This window comes from Cynocephalus volans, chromosome 5, assembly GCF_027409185.1.
Source record: "Cynocephalus volans isolate mCynVol1 chromosome 5, mCynVol1.pri, whole genome shotgun sequence".
Lineage (NCBI taxonomy): Eukaryota > Metazoa > Chordata > Mammalia > Dermoptera > Cynocephalidae > Cynocephalus > Cynocephalus volans.
In genome coordinates this window covers 152,834,386-152,855,959 of record NC_084464.1, presented here as the reverse complement: position 1 = coordinate 152,855,959, position 21,574 = coordinate 152,834,386, and the positions used below count along the sequence as shown (strand labels likewise).

At 40.2% G+C, this 21,574-nt stretch overlaps 1 protein-coding gene across 3 annotated transcripts in view; it reads left to right on the top strand.

Moving 5' to 3' along the window:
• The window catches only part of CNKSR3 (CNKSR family member 3), a 90,652-nt gene extending 86,457 nt beyond the window's left edge, over positions 1–4,195 (top strand). The window contains exons 11-13 of one of the 3 annotated variants that reach the window (XM_063098485.1): positions 352–560; positions 1,052–1,141; positions 3,577–4,195. In XM_063098485.1, coding sequence (XP_062954555.1) covers positions 352–560; positions 1,052–1,141; positions 3,577–3,875 — 598 coding nt within the window. In that variant the 3' untranslated portion in view covers positions 3,876–4,195. Of the gene's footprint in view, positions 1–351; positions 561–1,051; positions 1,142–3,343; positions 3,467–3,576 lie in introns of those variants that run through there. The other 2 variants (XM_063098487.1, XM_063098486.1) reach the window with 2 other exon arrangements.
• Positions 4,196–21,574: the final 17,379 nt, after the last annotated feature.

The following is a 21,574-nucleotide window of genomic DNA, read 5'->3' as shown; positions in this document are numbered from 1 at the left end:
TTGGCATGAGAAAAATGTTTTGACGGTCACACTTCTCTTGTGATTCCTGCAGTAAATAGGATATTCAACTACAGGACAGAAGCGCAGGAAAACTAGAGCTATGTTTTTAAAGGTATATTTGTACCATTTAGACATATACAAAAAACCCTGCATTTACTCTTATTTAACAGGGTCATGGCATGTGCTCTTATTTAACAGGATCTGTCTGTATTTGAGGAGTAACTGGAGTTTTCCTCCAGTGGAAAAGGAGAATTTAGATTTTCTTTATGTGCGGAGGTAGCATCACTCCTACGACTCTTGAGGGTGACAGGATCTTTGTAAGCTACTTAATTATTGCACGTTGTCTTCCAGGGACCAGAATGGGAGTTTTGTGTATGGAGGATTCAGTAAGTGTAAACAACCACTGCCTGGTCCGAAGGGTTCTGAGTCCCCGAATTCCTTCTTGGACCAGGAAAGCCGTAGACGCAGGTTCACCATTGCTGATTCTGACCAGTTGCCGGGGTATTCGGTGGAAACCAACATCCTACCCACAAAAATGAGAGAGAAAACACCATGTTATGGTCAGTTGCTGAGTGTTTGTTTTGTTCCACCGTTCGTTTTCCTTCTCTTCCCACCCCCTTCCTTATTTGGAACCGTTGGGTGAATTTGGCAGACTGTAAGGGTAATCCGAGGAAAACATAAACCTCAATGAAATTCTAAATATGAGACTTTTATTCATCTCTCTAAAGCGAAGCCTTGTTGAGTCATTACCCTTCCTGGCATCAAAGCCCAGCTGGGTGAGATCATGTTACAGTTTTCACTTTCGGTGCCTGGGCTTTGACTTTGGAGTCGCTTTGCTCTGTAGATGTACAGACTTAAGGTTAGCAGCCTCTGTCCTAATTGCTTGCTACGGAAATATGGTGCTTTAAAATACATTCCTTATTTTAAAATTTGTTATTGCTTCTGCTTGAGTGGGTGTGATATTATGGGGTCTAAGTTGTAAATAAAGGGAAAGATTCTCTGAAGTCCCCAGACTCATCAACCTTGTCACCTTTGTCTCATCTCTCTGCAGGCAAGCCCCGGCCCTTGTCCATGCCTGCGGATGGGAACTGGATGGGGATTGTGGACCCTTTTGCCAGACCTCGAGGTCATGGGAGGAAAGGTATGTTTAATCTAAGCAGACCAAAAAGCACCAAACAGGGAGTCAAAAGACCCAGGCCCTAGCTTCAGCTTTATTCCTAACTGTGTTCTAATAATTAGATAAGAGTACTTAGTCTTTCTGAGTCCCATTTTCTTATCTGTAAAACCAGGACTGCTGAAGATCTCTAAGATCCTACTTATTTCTAGAATGGCACAATTACATAATCCTAGTTAGTGATTGTAAATCTCCTAATTAGCGTTGTGTGCTTTAAAAAGGCTGTAGCTATTAATGGTCTAATTTTTAAATAAGTAGAAATAAATGACTCATTAAACAGTCTCATCCTAAATTTTATGACTGTTATGACTGGAGTCTGTTTGATTTCTGGTGAACAAGCATGGATTTTTTTCCTCCTAAATTCTTGTCTTAGAGAGTGATTACTGTGAGAAAAAAAATTTGTGTTTAGTTCACCCTGTAATCAAAGTTACTAGTTATTATACAAGTCTTGAGGGGAGTGTTCTAAAATATTTCCTTTCTTTGCCAGATTACATTTGATTATCAACATTGGCAGAACATGATAGCATTGCTTTTGCAGTGTTGAAATGAGCAGGTGAAAAGTTAAAGTACAGTAGGCTTTAGATAGTGAAAGGAAGAAGAAAAAAAAATTCTGGAGGCCTAACTTTCCAAAGTGATCAACCCTGACATTTACTAGGGACTTGGTATAGTTTGTTACCTAAGTAACTCTATCACCTGGATTTGGCTAAAGTGAAAAAGGGACAAGGTGCCTGTCTGTGGTTCAAAATACCCTTAGTTAACATGTGAAAATCTTGGAGCAGTCAGCAGGTGGCAGGGCAGTCCTTTGTTTAGATTTAGAAACCAGCTTCATTGCCATTCTTGGGAGCCCAGATTTAGCCTTTTATTTCTTTTATATCCTGAGAGATGGAGTATAGGGGTGGGAGAGTATGAAACTGGAAAATGAAAAAAATACCTGTCCCCCTAATCCTCCTTCCATATTTTTCTTGCATGGTTGTTTTAGAATAAAAGGCATCTATCTACACATGGCCTCTTTTCTAAAAAAAAATTACAGCTTTATTGGGATATAACTGATAGCATAAAGTTCACCCTTTTAAAGTTAGGTGGTTTTTAGTGTATTCACAGAATAGCGCATCCATCACCACTATCTAATTCCAGGACATTTTCTTCACCCCCAAAAGGAACCCTGTACCTTTTAGCACTCACTCCCAGTTCCATCCTTTCCCAGCCCCTGACAGTCACTAATCTTTGTGTCTATAGATTTGCCTGTCCTGGACATTTCATATAAGTAGACTTAAACAACGTGTGGCTTTGCACAATGGGCACTTTTTAAAAATGACTTTTCCCCTTCGATTACGAAAGCAAAAGATGTACATTGAAAAACATCTAGAAGGCCCGAGAAAATAAAACTCAGCAGGAATTTGCCCTAACATGGAAATAATTACTGTGAATGTTTTGTGTGTCTTCCAGTTCTTCCTATATTTACATATTATGCACTTAGAAAAATGTGTGAAGTGGAAGAAATAGATGTTCAATAATGCTATGTGAAGTGAATATTATCTAGAACGTGTATTTTTTTTATATAGCTTGATAAATATTTCATCTTATGGCTGTAGCACCAGACTGCTACTGTTGGAAATTTATGTGATTTCTGTCTGTTTTCCCAATTATAAATGTTACAGTAAGCGTTCTTATACACAGATCTTTGCAAATTTTGAGGAGTGGAATTTCTGGGTCAAAGAATGCTATGTGTTGTGGAAGTGCCTTGAATAAGTTTCTATTCAATTTCTTAACTCTCCTCCCCCTCCCCCCGCTCCCAAGGGGGTCTGCTGGCATTTAGGACAGGATCATTCTTCATTGTTCAGGAAAGTCCTGAGCATTGCAGGACATTAAAATCTTTGATCCCCATCCATGAAAGGGGCATCCATGAAAGTACCTGCCTTTCATTCAGGGTGACAAGGAGAGGCACCCCCACCTGCGTAATGCTCCTTAGGGATGCTCCAGGAGAGGGGACACTGCTCTGGAGGTATTTGCTTCATGCTGCTGCCATTGAGCAATGGCAGATGGGGAAGCAGTGATCGAATCATATGATTTTCTGTCTTTCTTTTTCATTTCAAGTGAAATTATGAAAATTCTTCCATCTGTTGAGAAGTGCAGGCTCTGATTCTGATCTGACTTTGTGCTCCCTCTCAGGTGCTAAAGCTTTTAGCCTGAAGTAGGATGGACCTCTTCCATTTCTGCTTTCTAAACACCCAGGGGTGGGCCTGGTCACATGCAAGGCCTTGTCATCAGTCTAGGGAGGAGAGCAGGGTGTGGTGCCCACTTTCAGAGTGGCATTGGAAGTCTGAGCAGGCTGAGGGCCCACTGAACAGCACTGCGTGGTGGACCGTTACTTTAATGGACACATGGGCTTTGTCTGAAAACAGGGGAAGATGCCCTTTGCCGGTATTTCAGTAATGAGCGGATTCCTCCCATCATCGAAGAGAGCTCGGCTCCCCCGTACCGGTTCTCCAGACCCACGACAGAGCGACATCTGGTGCGAGGCGCAGACTACATCCGAGGGAGCAGGTGCTACGTCAATTCAGATCTCCACAGCAGCGCCACGATCCCATTCCAGGACGAAGGGACCAGAAAGAAATCTGTCTCCTCGGCCGCCAAGTCCTCGTCCACGGAGCCGTCCCTGCTGGTCAGCTGGTTGACCCGCCTGAAACTGTTGACTCACTGATGCTGCTGGCCAGACTCCCGCCTGGCTGCTGCGACAAGTGCCTTGTGTCCCCAGTGGACAGCCTCTTCTGATTTCCTCCACAGTATTATGTAGTGACCTTATGTGATTTCATTGTTTTGTTTCGGAAAGTGGTTACACTGCCCTTCTCAGAATTTTGAAGTAATGGGAACAAATCCAGAGGGTCTCAGGTGCTGGCTTTGGAGGCGGAAGGAGGGAAATGGGTAGAGTCTGCTTTTCCTGCTTCCCCAGAGATGGAACATGGGGACAAGCTCCAGAAATTGTTGTCTTGGCCAGAAATGCTCTGGTCATTGTGAGGAACTGGCAGCATTCTTGTGTTTTGGGGGGTGGGGGAGAGGGGGGACTAAAATTGGTGGCGATTGTCACACAGATTTGTTGGTTTGGGGTCCAACTACTTTACCAGAAAAAGCCAGTGGAGAAAATGCTTTTGTTTGAATTTTAAAGCTTTATACGATATTTGTAAGTGTAGCAGCCTTGAAATGACATGTGGCGAGTGTCTAATGCTCTTTCAAAGCACAGGTGTAAGTGTGGGTCTGTTCCACTTGGTGAAGCCCCATTTTTCTAACAGTCTCGGTGTATAGGTCAATTGATACAGAAACACATGGACACATTTTGATAGGGTTTATTATATATAAAGAAGATTATGGTTACTTGTGAGGGGTGTCATTGCTGTTGTTATATATTATTGTCTTCAAGGGAAAAGAAGCTATAAGATTTGCTGACAGCCAAAGTATCATTCCAAAAAGTAAAGCAACAAGATTTATTTAGGTTTATGAGAGAGATGTCAGTTTGCATTTTGACCTGTTCAGTGTCTGTTTTTCCAGAAAAGAACATGCAGTTCTTCAAAATTGTACACCTTTTGCTAATCAGATATATCTTGAAAAACCTCATGGTCACTAATTTTCAACTAGCATCAGGTATTTTGAAAAAGTGTGTCTGGATATTAACTCTTGTTTAAACTGAATGTATGATATTTTGTTAGAATGGAAAAGTACTATCTTGTTAATTTAAGTGTTTTAAATATAGTTGTATATTTTTCTTACTCTTAGTCACATGTAATTAAAATATGTCTGTTTGCATCATACATGAAGCTAATGATAAAGAGTGTTCAAGGTGTTTTCAAATTAACGGGTGGCCCCCATGGCCTTTGCCACCATGGGTGCTATTGTTAAAAAAACAAAATAAACACTCCCAAACATTTTGGGATTTTATGGATTAGAAATGGAGGAGCTGAAGAAGTGTGTGTAAAGTAAAATTACGCTGGGAATTTTCTGAGGTATATTCCTGAGCAGAGCTGGTATCCCCTACCTCAAAATATACTCTCTTACACCGCTGGAATCGTGTGCTTTGCTGAACTGCCTGGAATCCAGCTAATGAGAGATTCACTGGAGTTAGGAAACATCTTCCCTTCAAAGTGCCTCTGGTGGTGTTAAAGGAACTAGCAACCACTCACATATTAATGTGATTGAATTCAGTCAGGCTGTTTTCCTACCAACTTCTAAGGGAACTACAGTGAAAATATGAGTATTTCATGGGAGATCCAAGGGCATTGGACAAACTGAAGGACAGAGGCGGCTTGAGTACTTGACGGAATATGGGGAAGGGTGTGGGGGTGGGGAGGTCTGGTGTAGGGCACTGGTGACCAAGAAAGAGCTGTGTAAAGAGAGAAGAGCCAGCCCTTGCCTGGTTTACTGTTAGCGTGAGCTGGCTTTGTGCCCGGGAAATGGGGTGGTGACACTTCTCACTTTTGGATTGAGGGGAGGACTCTTACTTAGTGCTGTAGTTTTGCTGCATAATGAAGTAAATCGCTTTGGAAGGCTTAGCTGGCCATTTAGCTCTTTTCTGTGGAGAAAATGCCATTTGGGGGTTGAATAACCACCCTCCAGATGAATTTTCAGAAGTCAGTCTTAACTGTAATAGGCAGCGTCCAACCAGGCTCTGTTGCCTGAAGTCCCAGGGGCGGCCAGAGAAGTTTCTGGGGTCCTCTATCTTCAGTCAGCCTCTGCCAGCTTCATTTTTAATTTTTATTTGGAGCTTTCTCCTGAATCGTGTTTGAAAAATATGTTGCTGCTATAAAAGTTTGTAAACCTCTACTATTAAAACGTATAAATAATAGTTTAATATGACTTTCTTAGAAACCAGTGGAAACTGCATGCTGAACAGTAATTCAGGTTTAATGGTGGGCGTGTGCTCACATATGGAGAGGGCAGGATGACACTTTTGACATGACACTTTACAACAGTGGTTTTTGAATCCTACCAGACCCAACTCAACACCCATCTCTTTTTATAATAAATATTTAATAACATGGCTTTACAAGCATCAAATGAAAGTCATGGATGATAAAACTTACCTTCCCACATCAAAGCATCCACCCCATTTACTACTCTGAAATGAAACTAACAGATAATATAACTGGCTTCTAAACATATACATCAATATAATTTCCTAACTGAAATGTAAACAAGTATAAATGTTTTATAATTAAATAATTATTTTAACATGTCAGTGCTCTAGCATGATTATATTACAAGATGTAATGAAACAATGAAACAAGGCACATACTTTGTATGTATGTATAAATACACACAAAAAATTACCACGAACATGGTAGCTATAAATGCAGACCAATACAAGCCTGCTACACTGGCAGTTCAATACTAGGAATGCAGTTGATGTCAGCAATATGATTTTCTAAAATGTGGCCAGCCAATTCTTGATAAAGTCCTAGACAAAAGAGAAGTCTGTAACAGCGCCACTTATTCTATGTTTACTGTGTGCCTGGCACTGTGCCAACTCTTACCTAACAACTTAAGAGGTGGGTGCTGCAAGAGGGAGTTATCCAAGTTATCTACTAGTTGTCCCAGTTATCTGCTAATAATGGCTGAGCTGGGAGCAGCCTAGTTCCGGCATCTTTGCTCATAATCACTGCTGTGCAGGCTTCCTTCAATTTACAGAATATTCTAATTGAAATCCTGAAAAATCCAAAGCATATTAAAACTGGGCTAAAAATTCTCTGTGTGTTTACGTGTAAAATGGTATTAGATTATAGACTCATTTGTAAGCTGGGTTTCTATCTACATGAATATTTGGTGGTCAGTTGAAAGTTGTGCTGATAGGGGGACAGTTTTTTGTAGTGGGGGGTCTAACCTAAGGGCTGAGCGGCACCCCCCCACCCCAAGTGCAAGCAGTGGCCACAGGTCATCTCAAACACTTTCACATATACACAGCTACTGCCTCTTGGGGGTGGTACCTCCCTTAAGTACTGCCTCAGTCTATATATCTGTCCATTTTCTGTCTCTACTTCTCTCTCTGCAGTTTTTTTTCCCCACCAAACCCAAAGTTTTGGAATCTGTTTTGTAGGGGTTTCTGTTTTTGTTTTTCCCCCTGAAAGCCAAACATCTGTCGCCTCCTTAGGCCCAAAGACCATGAACATTCCTGTGTTTCAGTTTGTTACCCTGAAAACCCTACGAGGTATCTATGCATAACTTTTCATCCCCCAAAGAGCTCGAGTAAGTAAATCTCTTTGGTTGACATTTAATGTTACCAGCCAGCAAAGCATGAACCTCATGTTGCGTTTCTGTCTCCTGTCTCTTCTTGTAAGGGCACTAACCTCATTCACAGGGACTGCCCCCTCATAACCTAATCACCTCCCAATACTGTCACATTGGGGATTAGGGTTTCAGTGCACAAATTTGGTGGTGGTGGTGGGGGGGGGGACATGAACATTTAGGCCATAGCGTTCTACTGGAAGGTGAGTATTTAAAAATCTACTGACTGAAAACTGGCTTTAAGAGCATATAAAAGCTGGATTTTCTGATGTTTCTTCAAATTTGTGGAAGACCTTGCATGATGTGCCAAAGCTCATAGGACCTCAGTACATGTTTGGTGTTACCAAAAGGAACTTAAAAAATACATTTTATAGCCTGTAGGATATGGAACTAGAAAAAAAATTTAATCTTACTGTAAACTTTACCTTACAATTATTTGGAAATTTCTCAATTGCAACGTTTTGCTTTAGGGGTTCTAATTATTTGGGGCCAGAATTATTGCTAGAAGTGAGCTGATTTGACAAAGGGGAACGTCAACGTGACATCTAACATGACATTTAACAGAAGTAAAGGAAAAAGTGACTACATCACATTCAGACTTGCTCGAGAGCCATGTTTTGCTCTAGTTTTAGGGATGCAGGATCTGTTTCAAACTGTGTGTGTGTGTGTGTGTGTGTGTGTGTGTGTGTGTGTGTGTGTGTGTGTGTGTGTGTGTGTGTGTGTGAATGGAATAGATTTTTTTCCTACTACAAAAGTCCTTCTGAGATAATGGCCTATGGCCCACTAGCTTGGAGAGAGGAGAGAGAAGGTTTTGTCCATAACCAACAAAATACTGTCACACAGCCAATAAGCTGTCACTGTTTTTCAGAAACTTTGGGGCACGTGCTCCACTCATCTTACATCGAAATGAATGCACATGGTGTCAGTTATTAAGGACTAGATTCTTGTTGTAACCTGATTATCCTGGGCATATTCTAGAATTTCCATGGCAATGTTTATGAAGCTCATCTGAGCTGCTCAACTGTTCCTATGCTCAGACTGCAGGGATTAAAACGTGCGGCTACACACCTGAGGAAGGTGGATCCTCATCCTCCATTCTCTCCTGAACATTCTCACTGAACATTTTGGAGTCACTGCTGTCTGGGGAGGACAGCTTGAGCACGCATATCACGTTTACAGCCAACTTGCTACACACTGGTCTCCTTTACTGAGCTTCTCGTTTCTGTGAAAAGTTGTGAAACTGAAGTTAGAGGAGAAAGTTAACTAAACCACAAAGGTATTTAGAAGGAAGAAGGGATAATCACTCCTCATATCCAGGGATAGGAGAACAGTCTTGTCCTTTTCTCTTCCCTGGCCTGGAGCAGTGTAAACTCAAATGTTTGTGAAGGAATGATTGAAAGGAGAGAAAGTATCAGGAGAAAAATGGTTAGGATGAGAGAAATGTTCTTCCACTGGCTAGACCTATTAAAAGGGATTTATAATTTAGCTTTGTTGTTAGGGGGATGAAGACTGAATTTTGTTTTAAGAGATTCCTTTACCATTTTGACATGTCTTGGTTTGAACATTTTGACTATTTTAAAGAATGCTGAAAGAACTAATAATGTCTCTGAAGTAAGAAATTGTCCTTTTAATTGAGTTTTCTTACTCATATCTGCATTCTCTGTCATTTCAACTGAGGCTGCACCAGGATAAGAGAGGAGGGATTTGGGGAATTAGTATTAATTTAGAAGTCTTAGACTTTTGGAAACTGGCATCAAGTAGTTAGAAGCAGTTGGGAGCTAAGCTTTTGAAGTGAGATAATCCAGCTGTCCCACTTTACCACGTACAAGCTCTGTGACTCGAAGGAAGTGACTTATCTGTCTGCTCCTCACTTATCTGTGAAATGGAGATAATAATAGAATCTACTTCACAGGCTTATGGTGATTAAATGAGATAATGTTTGTAAGGCCCTTCTTTAGTAGAGTCAATTGCACGGCACTTAATAGTTGCTCACTGTTGTTGTAAGACTATAGCAGCAGTATTTACTCCATCTTAACCGCTAGTCAATAAGGCATTCAAAGCTGGTCAACAGGAAACCACTGTCACATTGTCAGAGGCTGCTGTGGAGTCTGTGGCCTGGAAATGTGGTTTTTACTGGTACAGATCTCAATTACTCAGATGTCTTGGCTGAGTCAGAACTTTAGAAACAACAAAAGTCCATCTATGATTGGGCACATACTCAGAAGAATAGAGTATTATTTTGACATTGGCTTGATTTATTATCTACACATCTTCCCTCTTTAATCCCTCCCCTACTCCCTTCAACAAAAGGATAGATGAAAACAAAGGAAACCAGAGCATTTTTTCCCATCTCCTAGTTGGCTGAAGGCCTTCTGCCTCCCATCCCCATCTTGAAGTGGTACCCCCAAACTCATTTCTCTGTTTCCTATGGTTTAAAAATAAAAAGTAGAATGTACCTATTTTGGAAATTCTCATTACTAAAAGGAATTCTTGCATAAATCTAAAGCTTGTGACACCTTTGTAGAGGCTGAAGCTGAAAAGGACAGGCGTTGGACACCTCCCCCACCTAGTGCTTTGGCAGGGCCAGGAAGAAATAGGGAAAGAGAAACTATGGGAGACACAAAAGGAACTGAAAGATGGTTGTTAGGTTTGGTTTTTGTCTGGTTTACTGTGTTGTGATGCCTTTCAACCATCCGGGCATGTACAGTGTATCAGCCAGACTCTGAGCATGCAGGCTACTCATGCTTAGCTAATGCAGACACAGTAGTCGTGCATGCTCAGAGTCCTTTTCTGATTGCCCATAAGTCGCTGTTCATTTATCTATGCCACTTGACTGGAGTGGGGCTGTGGCTACAGTTTTTATCATGAATTTCCCAGCCCCTTCCCCTTGTGTTGGTTGCCCCCATCTGTTAGGCAGAACCCTAAGAATGTGTGGCTATAAGGCTATAGTTTACCTACATAATCAGCAGTTTGTGTGATGCAGCCTAATAGATTGCAAATTTCCTGAGGACAGAGATCATATTGTTTCTTGCTTTCTTTTTCTAGTAAAACACAGTTCTCTCCTGTGCTCTATGTCACAGTTGCGCTCTGTGTAGATTGTCTGCCTCTATGCATCTCTCATTTTAACTACACTGAACACCTAATGATGACCTCAGACTTAGCCTTACTCATCTGTTTATTTCCAGGGCCTACTGCTGTTAATTCCTAGGAAAAAGGGAAGGCAATGATGGTGGGCTGATTAAATTGGCATTTTATGTTATATGAGCTCATGGGCTGGCCATGGACATTTAGATCACATGAGCAATTAAGTAAAACAAAACAAACAACTTCCCTCCTCAAACTAGAACCCTGCTTCTGGAAGAGATAAGAATTAAACCAAGACCTTTCAAAGTTTTGCTTCTCCTTTGCTCTTAGGGCATTTAAATATGTGGAAGAAAACATTTAAGCTAACCTTGTTTAGAGTATAATATTTTATTTGGAAGTGCTACTGCCTTTTTTAGATTTCTTACCAGTGAAGGAATGCCATTAAAGTCATCTTTAGAGGGTATTCAATGGTTTGAATTGAGTTATATTCTTTAGACAACATAAAATACAAATGCTTAGCTAATACAGGTAAAAGTAGTCATGAATGTTGTTTCTGGAAGGACTTTTGTGATTAGAGTCCATTTCTGATTGCCCATAAGTTGCAGTGGGGCTGTGGCTACACAGGCTGTAATATTTGGTGTGTGTGTTAGTTTCAACTAACAACTAGTTAATTTTAGTTGATGCTTTTCCTTAAACCCCTTACTTAGCACTTAATCCTGGATTCTTAAATCCTGACGCTGAAATCACCCTTCTAGATCCAGTCATCAAGGTGAGTCCCAAGGCCATCCGGGCTCTCCTTGACCCTAGTCTGCACAGAATTAGTTGGTCTCTCCTGTTTTTTCACAGCATTGACTCATCCCATTAGCCCAGCTTGTACAGTGAGCCTTTCTAAAGCAGGGTCTGTGTAACTCACATGGCAGGCAGAACAAATATTATTGAAGTAACTAGATGGTAAAATTAATGATGGTGCAGTCAGAATTTTTTTTTTAATTATTAGAGTTTTCATTGAAAAAATACTTTAATTTTATATTAAGATTTTTTGAAGATGATCACATATAGAATTTCATTACATCGGCTCTCATTTTAAAGGAAACATTATACCAGGTGTCTGAACTCAATCATATTTATAGGAAGAATAAACCTTGGCCATCAACAACAGCTTCTTTGGTTACAGGATTACAGTAACTGCTGAGAATGTAAGCACTTTCAGAAGTCTAACAAGGAACTCATTTAAGGCTCAGACAAGCAGTTTCAAATTAGCCATGGAAAAATTAATGGTGGGAGTGAAGGTGAAAGAAACTCCCATGAATTCAGGCAAGATAGAGGGCTATTCTGGTTGTATGATGTTTGGTTGAAGGAGAATACTTTGGACCTGATAAAACCAAATGAATAAATACTAAGGCTGTTGACTAAATAATGAAATATTTCTAGGAACCTTCACCCCAAGGAATTAAGTGATGTAACCACTGAGAATATTGTTGCTGATGTTTTGGAGACAACAAACTATGCTGCTGAAATTGAGACATGAAAGTTTAGTTTTAAAATAATGTTGTCCTTTGCTCATTGCTGTATTGGGCTTATCTGAGTCTGGTATTTAACTTTGTTGATGTAAGAAACTAAGCAGAAATTCTGCTCCCCATGCACCCTACACTTCAAAAAGATGACAAGTAGCAGGAGACATTCAACTATGATGCAGTTCAACAAAGGAAAAAAAAGTGAAAGGAAGAGATATCAGATGATTAAGTAGAGAGACTCCTTTGCAAATCTCAATGAATGATGTTGACTATTACTGGGGCTCTGTATGGTTGTTTTTCTCTGATAAATACTTCGGGGTGCTTTTATCAAAAGTGCTCTTGTAGAATTAACTGAAAATGAAGACTACTCTTCACTCATTACATGGGAAATGGGATTTTATTCTTGGCAATGTGAAAGACTTGGTGCATGCAAATAAGAAAACTCTGCTTTTGTCTTCTCTCCTTGCATGGGGAGCACTTTCCTAAGCTCCCCAAGTAGCCCTGCTCCCCTGCTCTGGGTGCCTTTATGCCACTTGCCCCTTTTCACCTGTGCTCTTTACTTTTGGCCTCTTGCTCTGCTCTTTTGCCTTTGTGTTTTCCTGTTGCAGCTCAAACTAGTCACCTGCTTCCTGGATTTGCTCCCCTATGCTTGGACCATCTCCCACCCTTTCCTTTGGTTTCTGTGATAGGAAAACATTTATTTGGCAATTGGAAGAATAAGAAACAAATAATCCAGCCCATACAGCTTCATATGTGCAGGCTGTCAATGTGTTCTCCTTTTGAACAGCATGGGAGATGAAACTACACTTGGCAAGAGGACTAAGAACTGAATTGGGCAGTTATCTGATGGCTTTCCTGATGTTCAAGAAAGAACAGCTGTCCCTTTGTTGGGCCTTTCTGTTGTTTCTTTGTTTCCCATTTCAGTGATTTCTGCTCTTTACTTTCTCTTTTCTTCTATTTCCTTTGGGGTCATTTTTTTTTTTTTTTTTTTTTTTTTAAACCTCTAGTATTAGGCTTTTACTGTGACAAACAACCCCCAAGTCACAATGACTTTGCACACTAAGAGTTACATTTTCCTCACGCAGAGTGCTCTTTGGATGTTCCTGGTTGGGTAACACTCCCGGATGGCCCTCCAACTAGTGACTCATGGACTTGGGTTGCTCCTGTTGTGCGATTCCTCCAATTTGGGGCTTCAGGCTTACACCGGCATTATCCATCTGGTAGACTGGGGGATGGACCATAGGCAAGTGATTTCTCAACCAACCTGGCCTAGAAATGACAATCATAGCCACTGTAACTGCAGGGAAGTTTGGGAAAGGGATATTGGTGAGGACTAACAGCCTCTTCAATGAGCTCAGTAATATACAGCTTTTCTTTTCTAGTATTAATACTCAAGACAATAAATTTCCCTTAAAATATTACTTTTGCCATATTTCACAAGGTTTGGTGTGTAGTGTTTTCATTATTATTCAATTGTAACTAATTTTTAATTTACATTATGATTTATTCTTTGATCCATACATCATTTCAAAGTTTATATATTTTATGACCTTGGCATAGGGAAGGACTTTTTAAAAGGCTGATTATGAAAGAAAAGACTGATAAATTCAACTATGCTAAAGTTAAGAACATCTTTTCATCAAAAAACACCTTAACGAAAATAAAAAGAAAGCTATACATTGGGAGAAGATTAAAAAATTCTATGGATTAGCATCAAGAATATATAAATAGTTCTTGCAAATTGGTAAGAGAAAGACAAATCAATACCAAAATGAGCAAAAAAGCACTTCACGAAAGGAAACACAAATGGCCCATGTGCACATGAAGAGATACTTACTCGTGATCAGGGAAATCTAAGTCAAAACCCTAGAGAGATTCTCTTCTATATCTAATTGATTGGCAAAGTGAAGTAATTTGAAAATTCTTGGAGGATTGGTGGGATCTGGTATGCATTGCTGATATGAGGTTAAATTATCACTGAATATTCATATGTCCTATGAGCCAGCAATTTCACTCCTAGGTATCTATCCTGGAGAATAAAACGGTAACTACCTGAGACGTAAATTCTAACATGTCAAAGACCGGTCCCCTACACGCTGTTCTTCCAGAAAGGAACTAGGCTGCTGCAGAGCTCCATGGAAACTGGCTGTGATCTACTACTTAGAGCAATCAAATCTGATCAGACGTAAGGCTTACACCCCACTTTCTGTGGCTGCCAGGGTAGGACAGGGCTGGTCATTCCCTAATGTGGGTGCTAATTGGCATTGTCATTCAGCAGCAAACCCAACCCTTGATCATGCCAGCTGAGGGGTTGCATCTTCCTAATCATGGAGCTTAAAGTCCCCACAAAGTTTAGGAACCATCTTCTGGATTCTGAGGTTGGGCTCTGTGAGACCTCGGTCTAGTGCCCTAGGTGAAATTAACAGCAGGGGGCCTGCACTCCTACTGCTTCTTCTTCTGAGAGTGTCCCCAACAAATGGTCTCCAGGGGCCTTGTGTATGTGCTGCTTGGCCATCTGCTTGTGTTTGCACAACACGACCTAATGTCTATCAACGAAAAAGGCTTAGGTTGTGGTGTATTCTTATGATAGAATATTCTGCAGCAAATGAAAATGAATGAATTATAGCTGTTCACATCACGGAGATGAATTTTATTAACACAGTGTTGAGTGGAGAAAGTAAGTGCCCCAGAAGACAACATGTAGTATAATACTCTTTGTAAACTTCCAAAAACAGGTAAAACTCAAAAATACACTTATTTAGATATAACATATAAGTGAAAAAGCCAAGTTCAATATATCGATTACTAGCCAGGGCATGGGAAAGGAAGGAACCCACAGGTATGTAATGGGAACTTGCATTAGCCCCAGTCGTTAAAAGTAGAGCTGGCAGCAAGGACAAAACTACTGATACTTTATTCAGAAGATACAAACCCAGGGCAACCAGGGTGAGAAAAAAGAAGTGAGGCAAAAGAAGACATGACGTGATACAAAATGTTATGGATGAATTTTGTCTTCTGCCACTTCCCTGCCCCCCCCCCAACTTATATGTTGAAGTCTTAACTCCCAGTATCTCAGAATATAACCATATTTGGAGATTAGGTCGTTCAGGGGGTAATTAAGTTAAAAAGAGGTCTTTAGGGTGGGCTCCATTTCATGTAACTAATATTCTTGTAAGAAGAGGACACTGGACACATATGTGCATGCAGAGGAAAGATCAATTGAAGACAGATGGAGAAAATGGTCATCTACAAGCTAAGGAAGTGGCCTCAGAAGATATCATCCCTGCCAATAGCTTGATCTTAGAATTTCAGCCTTCAGAACTGTGAGAAAATAAAATTTTGTTGCTTAAGCCACCTAGTCTGTGGTTCTTTGTTGTGGCAGCCCAAGCAAGCTAATGCCCAAAGTGATCCACAACCTTATCAACTACCACTTCAGAATGAGCTGTGTAGAGACACAGAGGGTCACTAGGCAATTATGTCCTACTCAGTGGGACTTCTCTGGAAAGCTGTAAGGAGTAGTCCACAGGCGGGAGGAAAAAGAGGGGATTTATCTCTAAGTCCCTCCCATCTCCTGTCTCCCATTGGTGAGAGTTTGTCTGGGAAGTTAATGTCCCCATAATTTCATAACATGTCACTTAGCCTCTTTGGTGGCTGTTCAAGGTGGCCTTTCACCTGAGTCCATAAAGGGCAGGAGGAGCTAGAAACTCTGGATGGATAGGTGGTCATTTTGGCTGCATAGTTGATAGGCAAGAGGAAATCCCACCTCAGTCAGTCCTAAATAGGGGACCTGGGTAGCCTATATGAGTTGATCAGGCAAAGGCAGGGACAGAGGCAGAGCAAATGGCTGAGGGTCTGAGACATGGGGGGTATTGAGGGAATGGGAGCAGGCATATGAGATTTGTGACTGAGCAGTAATATCCTAGTTCCTGGTTAGGATAGTGGGTACAATGGTGTTCATTTTATTATTTTCAAAATGAAATAAAGTAAAAGAGGGACAAGCGTGGGCCAATGATGATGATAATATGACTTCTATATATAAGATCATGTCATCTGAAGACAAAACAATTCTACAATTCATATGCAATCACGAAAGACCATGAATAACTGTATCAATCTTAACAAAGAAAAACAAAGCTGGAGGCATCACACTTCCTAATTTCAAAATATGTTACAAAGCTACAGTAATCAAAACAGTGTGGTACTAGTATAAAGCTAGACATGTTGACCAATGAAATAGAATTGAGAACCCAGAAATAAATCCACACATGTATGGTGAACTGATCTTCAAGAAGGGTGCCAAGAATGCACAATGGGGAAAGGACACTCTTGTCAATAAATGATGTTGGGAAAACTGGATATCCCCATGCAAAATAATGAAGTTGAATCCTTATCTTATGCCATACACAAAAATCAACTCAAAATTGATTAAAGACTTAAGTGGAAGACCTGAAACTATGAAATACCTAGAAGAAAACATGGGGGAAAAGCTTCTAGACATTGGTCTTGGCAATGATTTCATGGATATGATGCCAAAAGTATAGGCAACAAAACTAAAAATAAATGAGCAGAACTACATCAAACTGAAAAGCTTCTGCACAGCAGAGGAAACAATCAATAGAGTGAAAAGGCAGCCTGTGAAATGGCAGAAAATATTTACAAATCATATATCTGTTAGGGGGTTAATATCTAAAACATATGAGGAAACTATGCAACTTAATAGCAAAAATCCAAAAAACCTGACTAAAAATGGGCCAAGGATCTGAGCAGACATTTCTTCAAAGAAGACATACAAATGGCCAGCAGTTACATGAAAAGGTGTTCATTGTTATTAATCATTAGGAAAATGCAAATCAAAACCACAGTGAAATACTAACACCTGTCAGGATGGCTATTTTTTTTTTTTTTTTAAAGATAATAAGTAAATGTTTGTGAGGATGTGGAGAAATTGGAACCCTTGCACACTGTTCCTTTGCTGGGAATGCAAAATGGTGCAGCCACTATGGAAAGCAGTATTTTAAGATTTAAAAGTAATTTAAAAATAGAACTACCATATGATCCAGCAATCCTGCTTTGGGTATTTATACAGAAGAATTGAAATCTGGATCCCAAAGAGATATATTAGCATGCCTAAGTTCACTGCAGCATTATTCACAATAGCCAAGATGTAGAAATAGCCTAAATATCCACCAACAGATGAATGGATAAAGAAAAGGTATATATACATACAGTGGAGTACTAATTCAGCCTTTAAAAAAAGGAAATCCTGCAATATACACAGCCACATGGATGAACTTTGAGGACATTACGAGAATGAAGTAAACCAATCACAGAAAGACAATACTTCATGATTCCATTTATATGAGGTATTTAAAATAATCAAATTCATAAGAATTAAAGAGTGAAATGGTGGTTGCTGGGGGCTGAACAGAGGGTGACATGGAGACTTACATTTAAGAGAGATGAATGAATCTAGAGATCTGTTTTATGACATTGTACCTATGGTCAACAATATTGTCTTGTACATTAAAACATGTGTTAAAAGAGTAGATCTCATGTTAAGTGTTCTCACCATGATAAAATATAATAAAATAACCTAGAAGAGAAGAGTGGTTTTTCCTCAATTCTGGGAACCCTTTACTCTCCTTACATTCAGAAAATAAGGTGGTTATCCCAAAAAGCTAATTTAAACCTATTTGAGGGAGAGAAAGAGTCAAGATCTCCCGTGAAAATTCAACTGTTAAGTCTCTGACCAGAATAAGCTATTATTTCAGATGTTAAAAAATAATGTATCATAGAAAACTTTTCTCTTTAAATAAGATCTAATTCTTAAAAATTGAATATGTATATTTATAATTTATAAAGCTTGCCAGGTTCTTTTATTTCTTACATTTCATTGAAAGTATAAGAATTGTTACCACATGCATGTTCATATCAGTTGTGAATTATTCACATGGCTAGAACACGCAGCCATCTGTGGTTGTTACGGATCATGAACTTGACAGACATTTCTGCTTTTCTTAACATTCCTTTCCTATTGCCTCAATTAAATAATGTACACAATAAAACATCTTTCTTTAATTTTCTTTGCAGCAAAATGCCTAAATAATTTGATTAATTAGGTTAAGTTATGCATTGTGGTTAGCTTATTCTTTTCTTTTGTAGTTTATGTTTTCTATTTGGAAAAGAGTGAAATACTGGATGCGTTGATGTGAAGGCTAAAAAAATCAGTCACGCACAGTACCGGTCACAGTCCCTTCAGGAAACAGATGTCACCCTCAAAAAGGGTCATCAATGAATGTCATGAATGGGTTATTTACAAAAGTGTAGATAGATTCAGATTCCACAAGGAACCCGGAGATTCTACACGGGACAGTGAAGCATCCTAGGGCCATCTAGAAGGACTGAAGGTGTTGTGGGGGAGAGGGCTCTGGAACTTAGTGAGAAGTGCAGCGGTAGGGGAGCAGAGATCCCTCGAGGAGGGATCATCACTGCCAGTGCAGAGCAGGGAGAGAGGGAGAAAGGGAAGAGGGGAATACCCGTCCCATCCTTTCTCTCTTGCCAGTACCCCTCATTAGCAGGACCTATCCAGAAGCCAGGGAGCAAGAGAGTCCGGGGACAGAGGGACCCATGGTGGGAATACGCCTGTGACCTAAAGCAGAGGTTGGGGGGGGGGGTTGGGGGAAGGAGGAAAAAATGGATCTGAAGGGACAAAAGAAAACATCCAGCACATGCACAGGGCAATTGCTACAGGAGTGAATATGTTTTTAATACTTCTTTTCAATTAGAATGAAGTACCTTACCTTCCATGTTTGGATAATTGCCATATTATTTGGGGGCTTTTTTTCCCTTTAAACTGTTAGGTTTTGATAGTTTAGTTGCATTTCAAAAATGAAGAGCTCCACAGGGAAACTTGCCTTTGGACTTCTGGGGAATCCACTGTCATTTTGATCCTGGGGAAGGACAGACAGATGGAAGGGCAGGGGAGGAGCTGTGTGTTCATGTTAGGGAGATGGACAAAGAAGAGCGAAATGCCAACCATTTCATGTAAACCTTTGTATTTACAGAATCTGCACATGCTTTTAAGTCGTTTTTACGTGGAGGGTTTTAGGATTGCTGAGCCGTAGTCCTGAAAGATGTCCTTGGTAAATTTAAGAGTTTCTTTCTGGAAGGAATAGACTAAGCGCTCTACGTCATAAATCTTGCTGCTTATATATGGTGCCTTGTTCTTTTCAAAGAATTCTGAGTTCAAATAAATCAGAGAGCGAAGAGGAGGCACGGAGCTGACGCAGCTGAAAGGGTAAAAGTGATGGAGTGAGTCTTTAATTTGGATGGGGTAGGATTATTTTTTTCTTCCTCAGGAAAAGAAGAAAGGCCCTAAGATGGACAAAGAGTCCATTTGGAGGTAACCATTGCATCTCCTTTCCTGGGAAGGTGGCTGTTTTCCTGTCACCAGGACGTTGTTCCTAGCTCTCCAGGCTGTGGTGCCAGACTGGACATGCCCCTTCTGTGAAAGTCACCAGTGGCTGAGATTTGCTGCAGATAGCTGCCATGCCATAAAACTGGAACCCTGGCAGGAGAAAGGGTCTACAATCTGCTAATAATGTCTGCACAGGCTCACAAGACATGTTGATTGGATTTGGGGAAAACTTAGAATAAGGTTCTGAGTAGGCAAGATTTGGAGGGAGAAGCACTACTAGAGCCAGGGGCCCGCCCTCTCCACGTGCGCTATTCCCAGGAAAGTTGGGGGCAGTGGGGGGCAGGCTCCTTCATAACGGGAAGGAGCAGAAGAGCTCACTGCTAGGCCTAAAATGTTTTCCACACTGAGCAGAGATCTGCTGGCTCCTTGAGGGCAGGATCTCTGCTTTGTTGGTATCTCCTGGAAGCCTGGAAACATACCTGGCACAGGCTGGTAGTAGATTCTTTCATAAATTTCTCTTGAATTTGATTATTCCTGAGGTAGAGAGGGCTTAGAAAATATTACTTGAAGATGCTGGTACACCTTGTGGAAAAATCCACTGGATTTTCAGGGGTTTGGCAACTAAACAAAGTTTTATATAAATATTTCTAAACTGCTACTTTACTGAACTTTGCCAGGTTTCTGGCTTGCTAACTGAGCGGCGACAAGGCTAACATTGTTTTATAATCAGACTTATGGCTTTCTACCTCCTTACAAGATCTCAAGGAAATTCCAGAAATTCTGTGGGTGCTATCATTTCAGGCATTAAAGAAAGCAAAGCAAAACAAAACAAAACAAAATATAGTCTGGCATTGTTCTGTGATGACAGTTACTGTCAGAATTAGACAAGTAAGAAAAATTTTCATTGAATGGAGCTTATTATTCTGTGGAAAATAACTAAACCAACGGGCTCTCAGGAGGAATACTTAGAAACCTGAATATCAACTTTCTGCCACGACCCCATCGTTTTCACCCACTCTGTTGTTCCTCCCTCTTTAATCATGAAATGTAATTTCACCTTTGGAATTTCAAAAAAAAAAAAAAAAAAAAAAAAGATGTGATAATACCCAAAACTGTGAGATTTCTTGCAAAAATGTGAAGTCCATCTCCTTCTGCATAGGAAATGTAAAAATTTACTTTCTGCTCTTTATTCAGGGTATTGGAGTAGTTTACAGATTGTCAAGCTTCAAGTTTAGGGGTATTTGGCTTTGCACACTTTCAAATGAAAAAATACTTGCCAGGTGTGGAAGTCAGCCTTCAGGAAGAAACCTAATGTTCCCTATCATGTGGCATACATTTCCTTTGACACTGAATAAAGATGGCCTGTGATACCAATAGGAATATTGTAGAAATGACAGTGTGTGACTTTCAAGGTAGGTCACAAAAGATTCTGATGTGTTCACTTTGCTCTCTTTGGGTCATTCATCCCAAGGGAAGACAGCTGCCATGTTGTAAGGAGGCTCAAGCATCCTATGGAGAGGACCACGTACTGAGGAACTGAGATTTCCTGCTACATTCAGCACTAAATTGCCAACCATGTGAGTGAACCAACTCAAAAGTGGATCCTCTACCCAGCCAAATCCGAAGACTGCAGCCTCAGTCGGCATCTTGACAGTAACCTCAACTAAGACATTCCCAAATTTCCAACCAACAGAAACTAGGTAAGAATATAAATGTTTATTGCTTTTTCAAACTGTTAATTTTTAGGGGATTTGTTACACTGCAATAGATAACTAATATACCAGTGATAATTATCAACTAGAAATCAGAATTAGTCATTAAGAATGACCAGAATTGGAGCTGGCATGGGGCATAAGTTCAGATCTTAAAGTGTTTCTTCACTGCAAAAATTTTGCTAGGATTTAGGAAATCAAAGGTGATTCAGGGAGATTGAATATGGGGAGATAGATTTGTAAGAAGTGCATGAGATATAGCAGGTCATGAATGAATAAAGGAAGAAATAAGAAATGGGATGAGGAGAGAGGATATTTGTTTTTTAAATTTCTACAGCCAGCCTTATTAATGACTAGGGCTCAGGAGGTAGATCTAGGTAACCAAGGACTAATTCTTGAAGAG